This window comes from Girardinichthys multiradiatus, chromosome 18 (genome assembly GCF_021462225.1).
Source record: "Girardinichthys multiradiatus isolate DD_20200921_A chromosome 18, DD_fGirMul_XY1, whole genome shotgun sequence".
Taxonomy (NCBI): Eukaryota; Metazoa; Chordata; class Actinopteri; order Cyprinodontiformes; family Goodeidae; genus Girardinichthys; species Girardinichthys multiradiatus.
In genome coordinates this window covers 48,874,192-48,887,146 of record NC_061810.1, presented here as the reverse complement: position 1 = coordinate 48,887,146, position 12,955 = coordinate 48,874,192, and the positions used below count along the sequence as shown (strand labels likewise).

Sequence of the window (12,955 nt, the reverse complement as noted above, 5' to 3'; positions counted from 1 at the left end):
TGATGTGGGGCGAGATTGACCTCCCTAGAAAAATATAGCTTGTTTTTATTTAAGGCGATCTCAGTGCAGACAGATATCGAGACGAGATTCTGCAACCTTTTGCAAACCCACATCTCCGATCTCAGGGAGTGAAATCTGTCCTTCAAGATGGCAACACTTGCTCCCAGGGTTTCTCAGAGACTACCTTCAGAATTTGGGAGTGAAGAGAACATGGCCTGCTTGCAGTCCTGACTATCTCCACTGGGTGTGCTGAGTGAACAACCCAGCTACACTGGGTAACTTGTGAAATGCTACAGCAGAGTGTGACCAAGCTGATAACCAGCACAAGGAGGAGGTGCTAGGTTGTTGCGGCTAGTTAAGCTGCTGCTAATTTGTCAACATGTCTTATATCTTGAACAATGCAATAATCCAATAAATGACACCTAAACAGAGTCAAAGGCAGAACATTTCAATTCAGTTATATAGCACCAACTCTCAACACGTCATCTCAAGGCACTTTACAAAGTCTGTTCAATCATTCTGATTCTGAACTAAGTACAGTAAGACTCATTCCAATTACTTATCAAACAAGTTTTTCTATCTAAGGAAACCCAGCAGATTGCATCAAATCAGTGACTTGATGCAATCACTCAAAGCATGTAGAGACAGTGGACAGTTGCTTGCATTGACTTTGCAGCAATCCCTCATACTGAGCAAGCAAGTAATGACAGTGGAGAGGAAAAACTCCCTTAAGGGTGCAATACCTCCAGGCAACTGTGGCTCAGTAGGAAGAGTAGTCGTCTTGCAATCAGAAGGTTGTGGGTTTGATTCCAGCTTCCTCCTGCCATAGGTCGATGTGCCCCTGGGCAAGGCACTTAACCTCAAGTTGCCTACCGATCTGTGTATCGGTGTATGAATGTGTGAGCGTTAGTGAGTGCAATTGGGTGAATGTGGCTCTAGTGTAAAGCGCTTTGAGCGGTCTGTATGACTGGAAAGGTGCTATATAAAATTCAGTCCATTTACCTTTTTACAGGAAGAAACCTTTAGCAGAACCAGAACATATGGACCAATCAGATTTATGATGGAGCTTGATCATTAAGGGCTTTATATGTGAGCAGAAGAATTTTAAATTCTATTCTATATTTAACGATGAGTCAATGTACGTAAGCTAAAATAATTTTAATCAGAATTCTAACTGCAGCGTTTTGGATCAGTTGAAGGCTTTAACTACATTTTATGTAGCAGAGGATTTCAACTCACTTACTGCTCCACTTACAGATGCATTTTCATTACAGTTGTGGGCAAAAACAAGGAGAAAATTGTCCAAACACGTTTCTTACTTTTTGTGATAAGTTCATTTCATAAGGCCCAACAATGACAAATTGTCTTCAAGTCTTTATGTGAATAAGTAATTAATTGACATGTCAGGTAAGATAAACATGTATACAGAAATCTTCTGAATTGTTTTTATATAAACCTAACTGCTTTAAAACAGCTACTCAGTTCACTAGACTGGTTCACAACCGTCCATTCCCGTCCTCGTTCCCCCTGCCAATATGGCGCACATGTTACGTCCAGCTGATGTCCTCTGTGCGCGCGACTTCCGGGTCTTCCGTTCCGCGGGTCCAGCCCCTAACCCTCAGTGCGCAGACTCGTGTTTCTCTCGGTTCAATGGCGGCAGTTGGAGCGTCGTCCTTCGTGTTTTCTTGGGTTTTTGTTGACGGAGCAGCAGCGGGAGAGTTAATAAAGATGTAAGATAGAAACAGCAGCAGTTGATGAACTCTGGAAAGAAGAGAAACGGTTTGAAGCTCAGCAGGAACTGCTCAGTAACGGTTGAAGGAAAGTTTGGAGAGAGAAAAGCTACCAGAGATGTGGAGACAGCAGGTCAAACAGCGACTGGATGCAGCAGAGGAGCAGAGACACGAAATACTGGATGCTGCTTTCAGCCCCGAAGATCGGCTGCAGTCATTAGGTTTGGATGTTTTCATTGTTCTGCTAGCTGCAGGTTAGCAGCAGCTTTCAGGGACCTGATGGGTTCAGCTTCTTTATGAAAACGTGAAACTAGTGGACTCATTAGCCAACATGGCCGCCACGCGTATACAATGTAGTGAAAGTTGCCGGTATAAAGTTTATAAGCACTTCTAATAGTTTGTCACATTAAAGAAGGCCACATACTGCTGTAAAAGCTCAATTTGTGAACATGTTTATTTAATGTTTGAACATAAAAGGCTAAGAGCATATTCGCCATTGAAATCAAATCAGGAAACATTCCTCAGAGAGTTTGGTCCATATTGACATGATAGCGTCACACAGATGCTGCAGATTTGTCAGCTCCATCCATGATGAGAATCTCCCGTTCCACCACATCCCAAAGGTGCTCTATTGGATCTGGTGACTGTGGAGACCATTTGAGTCCAGTGAACCCATAGTCATGTTCAAGAAACCAGTCTGAGATGATTCGTGCTTTATGACATGGCGCGTTATCCTGCTGGAAGTAACCATCAGAAGATGGGTACACTGTGGTCATAAAGGGATGGACATGGTCAGCAATACTCAGGTAGGCTGTGGCGTTGACACGATGCTCAGTTGGTACTAAGGGGCCCAAAGTGTGCCAAGAAAATATCCCCCACACCATTACACCACCACCACCAGCCTGAACTGTTGATACAAGGCAGGATGGATCCATGCTTTCATGATGTTGACGCCAGATTCTGACCCGACCGTCCGAATGTTGCAGCAGAAATGGAGACTCATCAGACCAGGCAACGTTTTTCCAATCTTCTATTGTCCAATTTTGGTGAGGCTGTGTGAATTGTAGCCTCCTGTTCTTAGCTGACAGGAGTGGCACCCGGTGTGGTCTTCTGCTGCTGTAGCCCATCTGCCTCAAGGTTGTGGGTTCAGAGATGCTCTTCTGCATGCCTTAGTTGTAACGAGTGGTTATTTGAGTTACTGTTGCCTTTCTATCAGCTCAAACCAGTCTGGCCATTCCCCTTTGACCTCTGGCATCAACAAGGCATTTGCGCCCACAGAACTGCTGCTCACTGGATATTTTCTCTTTTTCGGACCATTCTCTGTAAACCCTAGAGATGGTAGTGCGTGAAAATCCCAGTAGATCAGCAGTTTCTGAAATACTCAGACCAGCCTGTCTGGCACCAACAACCATGACACATTCAAAGTCACTTAAATCACCTTTCTTCTCCATTCTGATGCTCGGTTTGAACTACAGCAGATCGTCTTGACCATTTCTACATGCCTAAATGTATTGAGTTGCTGCCATGTGATTGGCTGATTAGAAATTTGCATTAACGAGCTGTTGGACAGGTGTACCTAATAAAGTGACCGGTGACTGTATGAGCATATGTGTGTATATACACTGCTCAAAAAAATAAAGGGAACACTCAAATAACACATCCTAGATCTGAATGAATGAAATATTCTCATTGAATACTTTGTTCTGTACAAAGTTGAATGTGCTGACAACAAAATCACAACAAAAATCATCAATGGAAATCAAATTTATGAACCAATGGAGGCCTGGATTTAGAATCACACACAAAATTAAAGTGGAAAAACACACTAGAGGCTGAAGGATGTTGCAGGCAGCAGATCTCTCTCCATGGTGTCTCCAGACTCTGTCACGTCTGTCACATGTGCTCAGTGTGAACCTGCTTTCATCTGTGAAGACCACAGGGCACCAGTGGTGAATTTGCCAATCCTGGTGTTCTCTGGCAAATGCCAAGCGTCCTGCACGGTGTTGGGCTGTGAGCACAACCCCCATTTGTGGACATCAGGCCCTCATACCATCCTCATGGAGTCGGTTTCTAACCGTTTGTGCAGACACATGCACATTTGTGGCCAGCTGGAGGTCATTTTGCAGAGCTCTGGCAGTGCTCCTCCTGTTCCTCCTTGTACAAAGGTGGAGGTAGTGGTCCTGCTGCTGGGTTGTTGCCCTCCTACGGCCCCCTCCACGTCTCCTGGTGTACTGGCCTGTCTCCTGGTAGCGCCTCCAGGCTCTGGACACTACGCTGACAGACACAGCAAACCTTCTTGCCACAGCTCGCATTGATGTGCCATCCTGGATGAGCTGCACTACCTGAGCCACTTGTGTGGGTTGTAGAGTCCGTCTCATGCTACCACGAGTGTGAAAGCACCACCAACATTCAAAAGTGACCAAAACATCAGCCAGAAAGCATCGGTACTGAGAAGTGGTCTGTGGTCCCACCTGCAGAACCACTCCTTTATTGAGTGTCTTGATAATCACCAAAGATTTCCCCCTGTTGTCTTTTCCATTTGAACAACAAGATGTGAAATTAATTGTCAATCAGTGTTGCTTCCTAAGTGGACAGTTTGATTTCACAGGAGTTTGATTCACTTGGAGTTATATTGTGTTGTTTAAGTGTTGCCTTTATTTTATTGAGCAGTGTGTATTTCTGTGTGTATATATATATAATTTGTTTTCTCAGAAGCCTGGCAGCAGAGGTCTCCATGGTTTACTGTTGATTTATTGTTCCTTCAAATTAAAGTAAATGTTTAATTACCTAATATTGTCCTAATTCCATGTTTCACCATCTTTGTAATACTGACAATGTACATAATGTGTTTCAGAGTTCCCTACAGATGTTCAGCAGATGCTGCTGATTAAACAAGAGGCTCCTGAAGAACAGAGCCCTGATCTGGACCAGAATGACACAGAGCTCCTCCACATAAAGGAGGAGCAGGAGGAACTCTGGACCAGCCAGCAGGGAGATCAGCCCAGTGTGAAGGAGGAGAATGATCCCACCAGGTTTCCAGTCATTGCTGTTCTCATAAAGAGTGAAGATGATGAAGAGAAACCTCTGTTCTCACAGCTTCATCAAACAAACGGAGATCTTCCAACCAGCAGCTCAGCTGTTCAGATGAAAGCAGAACCTGATGAAGAGGACTATGGAGGAGCAGAATCCAGTAGAAAGCCAGATCTAATAAATTATGGAGATGCATCTAACTCTTCAGAGACTGAAGTCAGTGAGGGTGATGAGGTGGACCATCCTGACTCTCAATCTGAAACTGAAGACAATGACTGGAAGGAGAGCCGGGTTCCTGAATCATGTGGAAAGACAGTAAACAACGCTCAAAGCTGCTCTGATTGTGGTCAACAATTTAACGTTTTCTCTCCTGAGAGTCACCTGGTGGATCATTCAGATGTTAGGTGCCCAAGTTGTTCGCTCAATCAGGAGGGCTTCAGAGAGAATGATACAGTAGACTTGCAGAGGAAAGTCCAGGCAGATCTGAACTGTTTTAATTGTGCTGACTGTGGAAAAAGTTTTATCCGGAAAAATCATCTAAATGTTCACATGAAAATCCACACAGTGGAAAAAACGTTTGTTTGTGATGTTTGCAGACAAACGTTCAGCCAGAAAACACACTTAAATCGACACATGAAGATACACACCGGAGAGAAGCCGTTTGGCTGTGAAGTCTGTGGACAAACATTCAGCAGGAAATCTCATTTAAATCGACACCTGAAAATCCACACTGGGGAGAAACCTTTTGGGTGTGATGTTTGTGGGCAAAGATTTCATGAAAAGGCCTATTTGGACCGACATATTAAAATCCACTCAGGAGAAAAGCCATTTGCTTGTGACGTCTGTGGACAAAGATTTAGTCGAAAGGCACACTTAGACCGACACATGGGTAGCCACGCAGATGAGAAACCTTTTGGTTGTGATGTTTGCAGACAAAGATTTACCCACAAGTCAGCTTTAAACAGACACATGATTATCCACACTGGAAACAAACCCTTCAGCTGTGATGTTTGTGGACAAAGATTTAACCAGAAGTCGGTTTTAATGACGCATGTGAGAATCCACACAGGAGACAAGCCCTATGCCTGTGATTTTTGTGGACTAAGATTTAACCAAAAGTCAAATTTAAACAGTCACATTAAAATCCATACAGGATACAGACCATTCAGTTGTGATGTTTGTGGGCTAAAATTTAACCGAAAGGGAAATTTAAACATGCACATGAGAATCCATGCGGCAGGAAAAACCGTTTAGATGCTCAGAAAGCTGCTGACTAAACACAGGGATGTTCTGACTGCATTTGTTGCTACTGCTCCAACCTGTAACTAGCAGCGCCCCCTACTGTCTATCAGAGGGCGGATAGAGGGCAGTTTGCTGTCTGTGGGCTATTTTCTGAAGAAACCCATCATCAGTGTACTTGGCTGTTTTCACTGAGCTTCACTAATAAAATGTAAGAGTCTGAATCCCTCGTACCCTTTTGGTCTATAAAGGCACATCTAAAAAAAAATATATATATATGTTGTAAAAAAAAGTCTATATTTTAAGAAGAACTCGTACGTAGATTAACCACACATAGAGGGAAATATTTCAAGCTCTTATTTCGTGTAATCTTGCTGATTCTGGCTTCCAGAGAATAAAAACCTGAAGTGTCTCAGAAAATCAATATTTTGTGAAAACCTTAAATATCCATGCATATTCATAGAAAGTTGAGTGAAAGGAAAAGCTGCAGCAACAGGGAGAACCGCAGCTTAGAGAGTATTTTCAACTAAAATATATTCAAGAATTTTGAGGATCTTCAGAAGGAGAGGACTGAGGTTAGATTCAGTGGATCAAGATCCACTACACACAGATGGATCCTACAAATGTTCTACATGCATCTCACCTGGGCGGAGGAGAAACAGAACCAGACTGTTGTTCAGTGGTCCAAGGTTCTTTTTTTGGGCATTTCATTTGGAAATCAGGGTCTCAGAATCAGAAGGAAGAGTGGAGAGGACCAGAATCCACTTTGCTTAAAGTCCAGTGGGAAGTTTCCACATTTGGTGATGATCTGGGGCGCCATGTCATCTGCTGGTTCTGGTCCACAGGGTTTTCTGAAGCCCACAGTCAACACAACCATCTACCAGGAGATTTTACAGCACTGCATGCTTCCCTCTGCTGACAAGCTTTATGGAGATGCTGGATTCATTTTCCAGCAGAACTTGGTACTGGTCCACACTGCCAAAGGTAGTGACCATGGTGTTACTGTGCTTGATTGGCCAGCTCTAAGCTGTCTGCAAGCTTCAGAAGAAAAGACTGGATTTGAGCTTCATCTGATGAGTCTTTTTTTATTATATAATGTATACTTTATGCATTGTTTTAAATAAAATAAAAGGAAAACCAAAAGGCTGAAGGAGTTGTTTTTGGAGTCAGCCCTGACCATCATGTTAGAACCTCAGAGAGAAACAAATGATGTGACTTTAAAAAATCATGGAGCTCATAATGAAGCATTCCTGATTTATTGGAAATGACACGTTTTTATTTTGACACTTGTTGGGGAATAAAAGCAGAGCAGTAAAAGTTTTTGTAAAACATCCTCAAATAATTTTCTAAACATCTTCAGCCTCTGAGCATGACCCCACCTCGCTGAGTCCTACCACGTATCAGCTCTCCACTACATAAATATTGTCTGATAATCATTTAATGGAGTAATACAGATTTAAAAAATGTCCAACTGGACCTTGGTGTCACCAGAACTGTAACACTAAACATCCATCAGGTGTATAAATGGGCCTGATTTAGATGTAGATGTTTTGTCTAGAAGATCTGCCCGGCCTAAAACTGATCCAAGTTTAGGCTTAGAATTAAAATAAATTAATTTCACTCAAACCTGAAACAATAGCGCCAAATATAACTACATATTCATGGTAATGTTAGATAAAAACTTTCATTTTTTATCTTCCAGGACGTTTTCTGGATATCAAATACAAAGTTGAGCTTGTTCACATAAAACAAAAAATCTTCTGTTGATCAGCAATTATCCTGATCTCCATCCAGAGCTAAACTGTCATACAGCAGCACCATCAGCCTGAGGTCACATGGTTAACCTACCCAATAAACATGAAAAAATCTCCTTTACTTCTAGACCAAATAGTTCTGGTTTTAGCATTGAAGTCATTCTGTGCTGTAAAATGTTTGCTGATTTGAATCCAGAAACATGGTCTGAAGGTTTATGCTGCATCCAATGATGGAGCTCCTTCCTCAGGTTATGGTGGGTCTTTATCTGGACTATATTCAGCCTCTGCAGAACCTACTGTTTAAAACAAACATGTTCTAGAAACAGAACCAGAACAGCCAGAACCTGCAGGTACAGTCCCACCTAGCAAAGAGGTCGACCACACCTTGCTAAGATAAAGGTTTCTGTCTGTTAGGAATAACCTTTATTAATATGACTCATAGCTGTTTTTCCCTTTTATACCATAATGATATAAACCATAAGCTCTAATGTTTCCCGTTTGTTAGAATAGGATAAGAAGCTCATCGACACACATTACAAGGATAAATGGCCCAAGGTTTGTCATGAATGACCCGAGGCTGGGGCACTGGGTTTGATGGTGGAGCAGCTGGTATAACTGGGTTGATTAGAAAGCTACAGCACACTTAGATTAAGGATAGAGACCCGCTACTACACAATCTACCAGATAGACACCACAATGGTGACACATAGTCTACTGATAATCACTGAGGGAGGAAACATCCATTACATTGGAGTCCCAGAAATAAAACTACATGTGACCTTCTATCGAGGCTCTTCGTCATCCTCTAACAGACGGCGACGGTCAGAGACGGGAGCCTCAGCACTGATCTCTGTAATCATTCCTCTGCCTTAATTTAGATTAAAGGAGCTAAAAGTTAGAAACTGGTTGAGAGTCGTTCATGTAAGAGTCTTTAGATAGAGTCTGACTGCTTCTGGGGACCAAGGACCGGAGGAGCTCCGAGGCATCTGACCACCAACAGGGTGCGGCAGCTCGGACATGTCCCCTCCTCGCTCAGAGTCACGCTTAGCAACTACTGGAATCACTCTTAAGGTAAGACTCCTTGCCAAATATCCAAAGTCCCCCAGAACACAGGAGCCCCGGTAGCCCCATATTTTGATGGGGCTTAATGTGATCCAGGCGAGGGGCAGCCCAAGACCCAACCTGGCAGAAAAACAGGCACACACAGTGACAATCACACGTTCCTCCCCTCATGTGTACAGATACAAACACTCACACCCACACACCCAACGTAAAGACACACAAGAATGGACGCCGTACACTCACTCGCACTCCCTATACATAGTCTATCCCCCCAGTTCCAGGTTCTGATACTCCTGAGGGGCAACCAGCCCACTGACCCAGGAGGTGGTCTCCTTCATTCCAGGGTGGAGACAGGCACAACACCCAAGCCACCAGTTCAGACTAGGGCCGGCAATGCCCAAATCCAAATGACCTGGACCGACAGCCCCCACCATGCTCCTGCAAATACACAAACAATCTGAGAGGCTTTGATTGTTCCACCTCAAGAAGCTTCAAATTGGTTTCTGCTGCTGCCAAATATCCAATACCGTCAAAAAGAATTGATATATACTCAATAACGAGCTTTTCATCAAAATGAATGCCCAAAAATCAAATAACTTTAACCTGTTTAAGATTTTGAAAATACAGTTTTAAGAATATAGATTTTTGTTTTTTTAGAAAAACAGATAACCTGAGATTTTTCTTATTGACAATTTAAAACCCATTTATTTGACCATGACTCAACTTCATAGATTTGCATTTTGCCCTTAATGTATTCTATTTCCAAAGGCTCCATCATCTCCACATAGTGACCTGCCAACTCCAGGTCCCACTCAAATATATCATTAATGATTATCATTAAAAAAAAAACTGGGCTACATACGCTGCCTTGAGGTCTACCATTCGCCACAGTATATTTATTCAAATATTATTTCTGTAGTTTTTTCAAATAAGGAATTACATGTTCAATTAAATTATTTTCCTATCTCAAAAGTTTTTCCAGTTTTATGCGTCTGGTGCTAATGTTGGGTTGGATCTTTCCGGATGGTTTGGTATTGCTTGTGCAGCTTCAACGTAAGTAATTCCTTGTGGAAGTTACACATTTTGAATCTCTTCTGCTAACATTACACCCAGCAGAGTGTTCTCCTCAACAGTTACGACATTTAACCTAAGCTCCCCTTTACATGTCCCATATTCATGGTCAGCAGCTCACCTTCCACATGGTTTCCCTTTACATATCGCTGCTATGTGTCCAAATTTCTGTCATTTGAATTATCTTATAGGTAGGGGAATGTATGGTTTAATGTCATCACTCACATATCCAATAAATACCTTAAATGGCAAACATTTTACTCTGCTGTTGACACACCTAAACATTAAAAGATATTTCTACTCTATTCTATTCCTCTTCAAACCTAATCAAGACTGAAAGACTGACATGTTTCTCTATTTCTTGTTTTTTTCAGGCATTTTACTTCTATCTTTTGCTCCACTTACATTTTTTTAATTTCATCTTTCAGAGGAACTCCACTACTGATTTTTCTAACCATTCTTTTGCTGTGCATGATTTATTATTTTATTGCAGTTGGGCAATAACGCTCCACTATGCAACCATAGCACTTTGGAGTTCATCTATAAATTTGTTAAATGTTTTAGTTAAATGGATTGGACTCCATTCCCTCCTGGATTATTTTGAAGATTACTTTATATTCTAAATTTCCAATTCCCAGATGCCTTTTTTTATTTTGATCACTACTTTTTTGCTCAGGGCTGCACGGTGGAGCAGTTGGTAGCACTGTTGCCTTGCAGCAAGAAGGTCCTGGGTTCGATTCCTGGCCTGGGGTCTTTCTGCATGGAGTTTGCATGTTCTCCCCGTGCATGCGTGGGTTCTCACCAGGTACTCTGGCTTCCTCCCACAGTCCAAAGACATGCCTGTTAGGTTAATTGGTCACTCTAAATTGCCCTTAGGTGTATGAATGAGTGTGTGCGTGGTTGTTTGTGTGTTGCCCTGCGATGGACTGGTGATCTGTCCAGGGTGTACCCTGCCTCTCACCCATAGACTGCTGGAGATAGGCACCAGCTCCCCTGTGACCCACTATGGAATAAGCGGTAGAAAATGACTGACTGACTTTTTTGTTCTATGTTTAAATTATCTTCCACTGATGTTTTTTCTGCTTTCTTCTGTTTTTTAATCTTACTATATTCCGCTGCCTCCGTCCTCCACCCTGCTAAAACCACTTTCTGTATGGTCATGACCATCTGCCATCTCCTGTCCATTAACAGCCCAGCCGCTGCCAGCCGCCTTCTCAATACACCAGTTCCTCTCTGAAAGGATAGCTGTCTAAATCTACAAACATTTTGGATTTTTGGAAAATTATATTTTCACAACTTTACCCCACACAGGTGTTTGTTGTGGAACAACAGGACAATACTTGTTAACAAGAAATCAGTTTTTAAAACTGACTGGCATGGAGAAGGTATTGTTTTTGTTAATGACCTAATGGACGCTCTTCTCCAAAGCACCTGAAGGTACTCTTCAACTTACCCCATATTGACATTAAGAGACTGTAGCGTAACTGATAAGAAATGCAATAATGTTGTTCTCCTGACCGCCTTTAAATCTAAATTGTTTAATGATTACAACCACATATCAGTAGCAGTAGATTTTGGTCATAGCAGAAAAAGCACATCCTAAGTACCCAAATGATTTGAATTTGATCTGACTGGTTGTGCCTTTTGTCCTGCAGAATCCAAAGAACACCTTGTTTTCACCTATTTCCAACTAAATCTGGAGAGTCATTAAAGACTGACTATCACTGAAAATAGCAAACAACCCAGATTTTGGCATTGACCATGTATTGTATTATGTTGATCTTGATAGGTAAACATCTGACGTGATGAATATTGTTTTCTTACTTGCTAAGTACTACATACACTGTTGGAAGTGGAAAGACTGTCCCTTGTTTTGTCCCTTTAATTTAAACTCCTCACTAAGACGTATTCAGTCAGCATGTACAAAAAAATTAATAATATAACCACAAATTTATCAGAATCCTTTTGTTTTGAATACTTGCTTTTTATTTTATTTTATTTGCCTTACACTGCTGTGCATTTTAGTCGAGGTAACCTGTTCTGTATCATTGTTTTTACTTGTTGCATTGTTCGTTGCACCTCTACAAGATATTGTAAAAAAATTATAAAAAAATCAAAATAAATCTACATCCTAAAAGACCTTCATGCCAATATGGCGGACACGTTAACATTTAGCTGATGTCCTTTGTGGGCGGGACTTCCGGGTTGTCCATTTTCCAGCCCCTAACCCCCAGTGCGCAGACTCGTGTTTCTCTCGGTTCAATGGCGGCAGTTGGAGCGTCGTCCTTCGTGTTTTCTCCCTTAAGGGTGCAATACCTCCAGGCAACTGTGGCTCAGTAGGAAGAGTAGTCGTCTTGCAATCAGAAGGTTGTGGGTTTGATTCCAGCTTCCTCCTGCCATAGGTCGATGTGCCCCTGGGCAAGGCACTTAACCTCAAGTTGCCTACCGATCTGTGTATCGGTGTATGAATGTGTGAGCGTTAGTGAGTGCAATTGGGTGAATGTGGCTCTAGTGTAAAGCGCTTTGAGCGGTCTGTATGACTGGAAAGGTGCTATATAAAATTCAGTCCATTTACCTTTTTACAGGAAGAAACCTTTAGCAGAACCAGAACATATGGACCAATCAGATTTATGATGGAGCTTGATCATTAAGGGCTTTATATGTGAGCAGAAGAATTTTAAATTCTATTCTATATTTAACAATGAGTCAATGTACGTAAGCTAAAATAATTTTAATCAGAATTCTAACTGCAGCGTTTTGGATCAGTTGAAGGCTTTAACTACATTTTATGTAGCAGAGGATTTCAACTCACTTACTGCTCCACTTACAGATGCATTTTCATTACAGTTGTGGGCAAAAACAAGGAGAAAATTGTCCAAACACGTTTCTTACTTTTTGTGATAAGTTCATTTCATAAGGCCCAACAATGACAAATTGTCTTCAAGTCTTTATGTGAATAAGTAATTAATTGACATGTCAGGTAAGATAAACATGTATACAGAAATCTTCTGAATTGTTTTTATATAAACCTAACTGCTTTAAAACAGCTACTCAGTTCACTAGACTGGT

At 41.8% G+C, this 12,955-nt stretch overlaps 1 protein-coding gene and 1 long non-coding RNA gene across 4 annotated transcripts; one reads left to right on the top strand and one right to left on the bottom strand.

The window, feature by feature from the left end:
- Window positions 1–1,705: 1,705 nt before the first annotated feature.
- Window positions 1,706–1,985, bottom strand: LOC124883535. Its single transcript, XR_007042230.1, has 2 exons — window positions 1,844–1,985; window positions 1,706–1,761 (listed from the first exon to the last, which is right to left on the bottom strand). It is a non-coding gene; the product is annotated as an uncharacterized LOC124883535 (long non-coding RNA).
- LOC124883531 (zinc finger protein OZF-like) lies at window positions 1,753–7,142 on the top strand. 3 transcript variants are annotated; one of them, XM_047390668.1, is made up of 3 exons: window positions 1,818–1,951; window positions 4,443–4,501; window positions 4,585–7,142. In XM_047390668.1, the coding sequence occupies exon 3, from the start codon at window positions 4,608–4,610 to the stop codon at window positions 6,012–6,014; it is 1,407 nt and encodes a 468-aa protein (XP_047246624.1). In that variant the 5' UTR covers window positions 1,818–1,951; window positions 4,443–4,501; window positions 4,585–4,607; the 3' UTR covers window positions 6,015–7,142. The 3 variants fall into 3 exon arrangements, with proteins under 3 accessions (XP_047246623.1, XP_047246622.1, XP_047246624.1); XM_047390667.1 differs by lacking the exon at window positions 4,443–4,501 and having other exon boundaries at window positions 1,753–1,951; window positions 4,597–7,142; XM_047390666.1 differs by lacking the exon at window positions 4,443–4,501 and having other exon boundaries at window positions 1,753–1,951.
- Window positions 7,143–12,955: the final 5,813 nt, after the last annotated feature.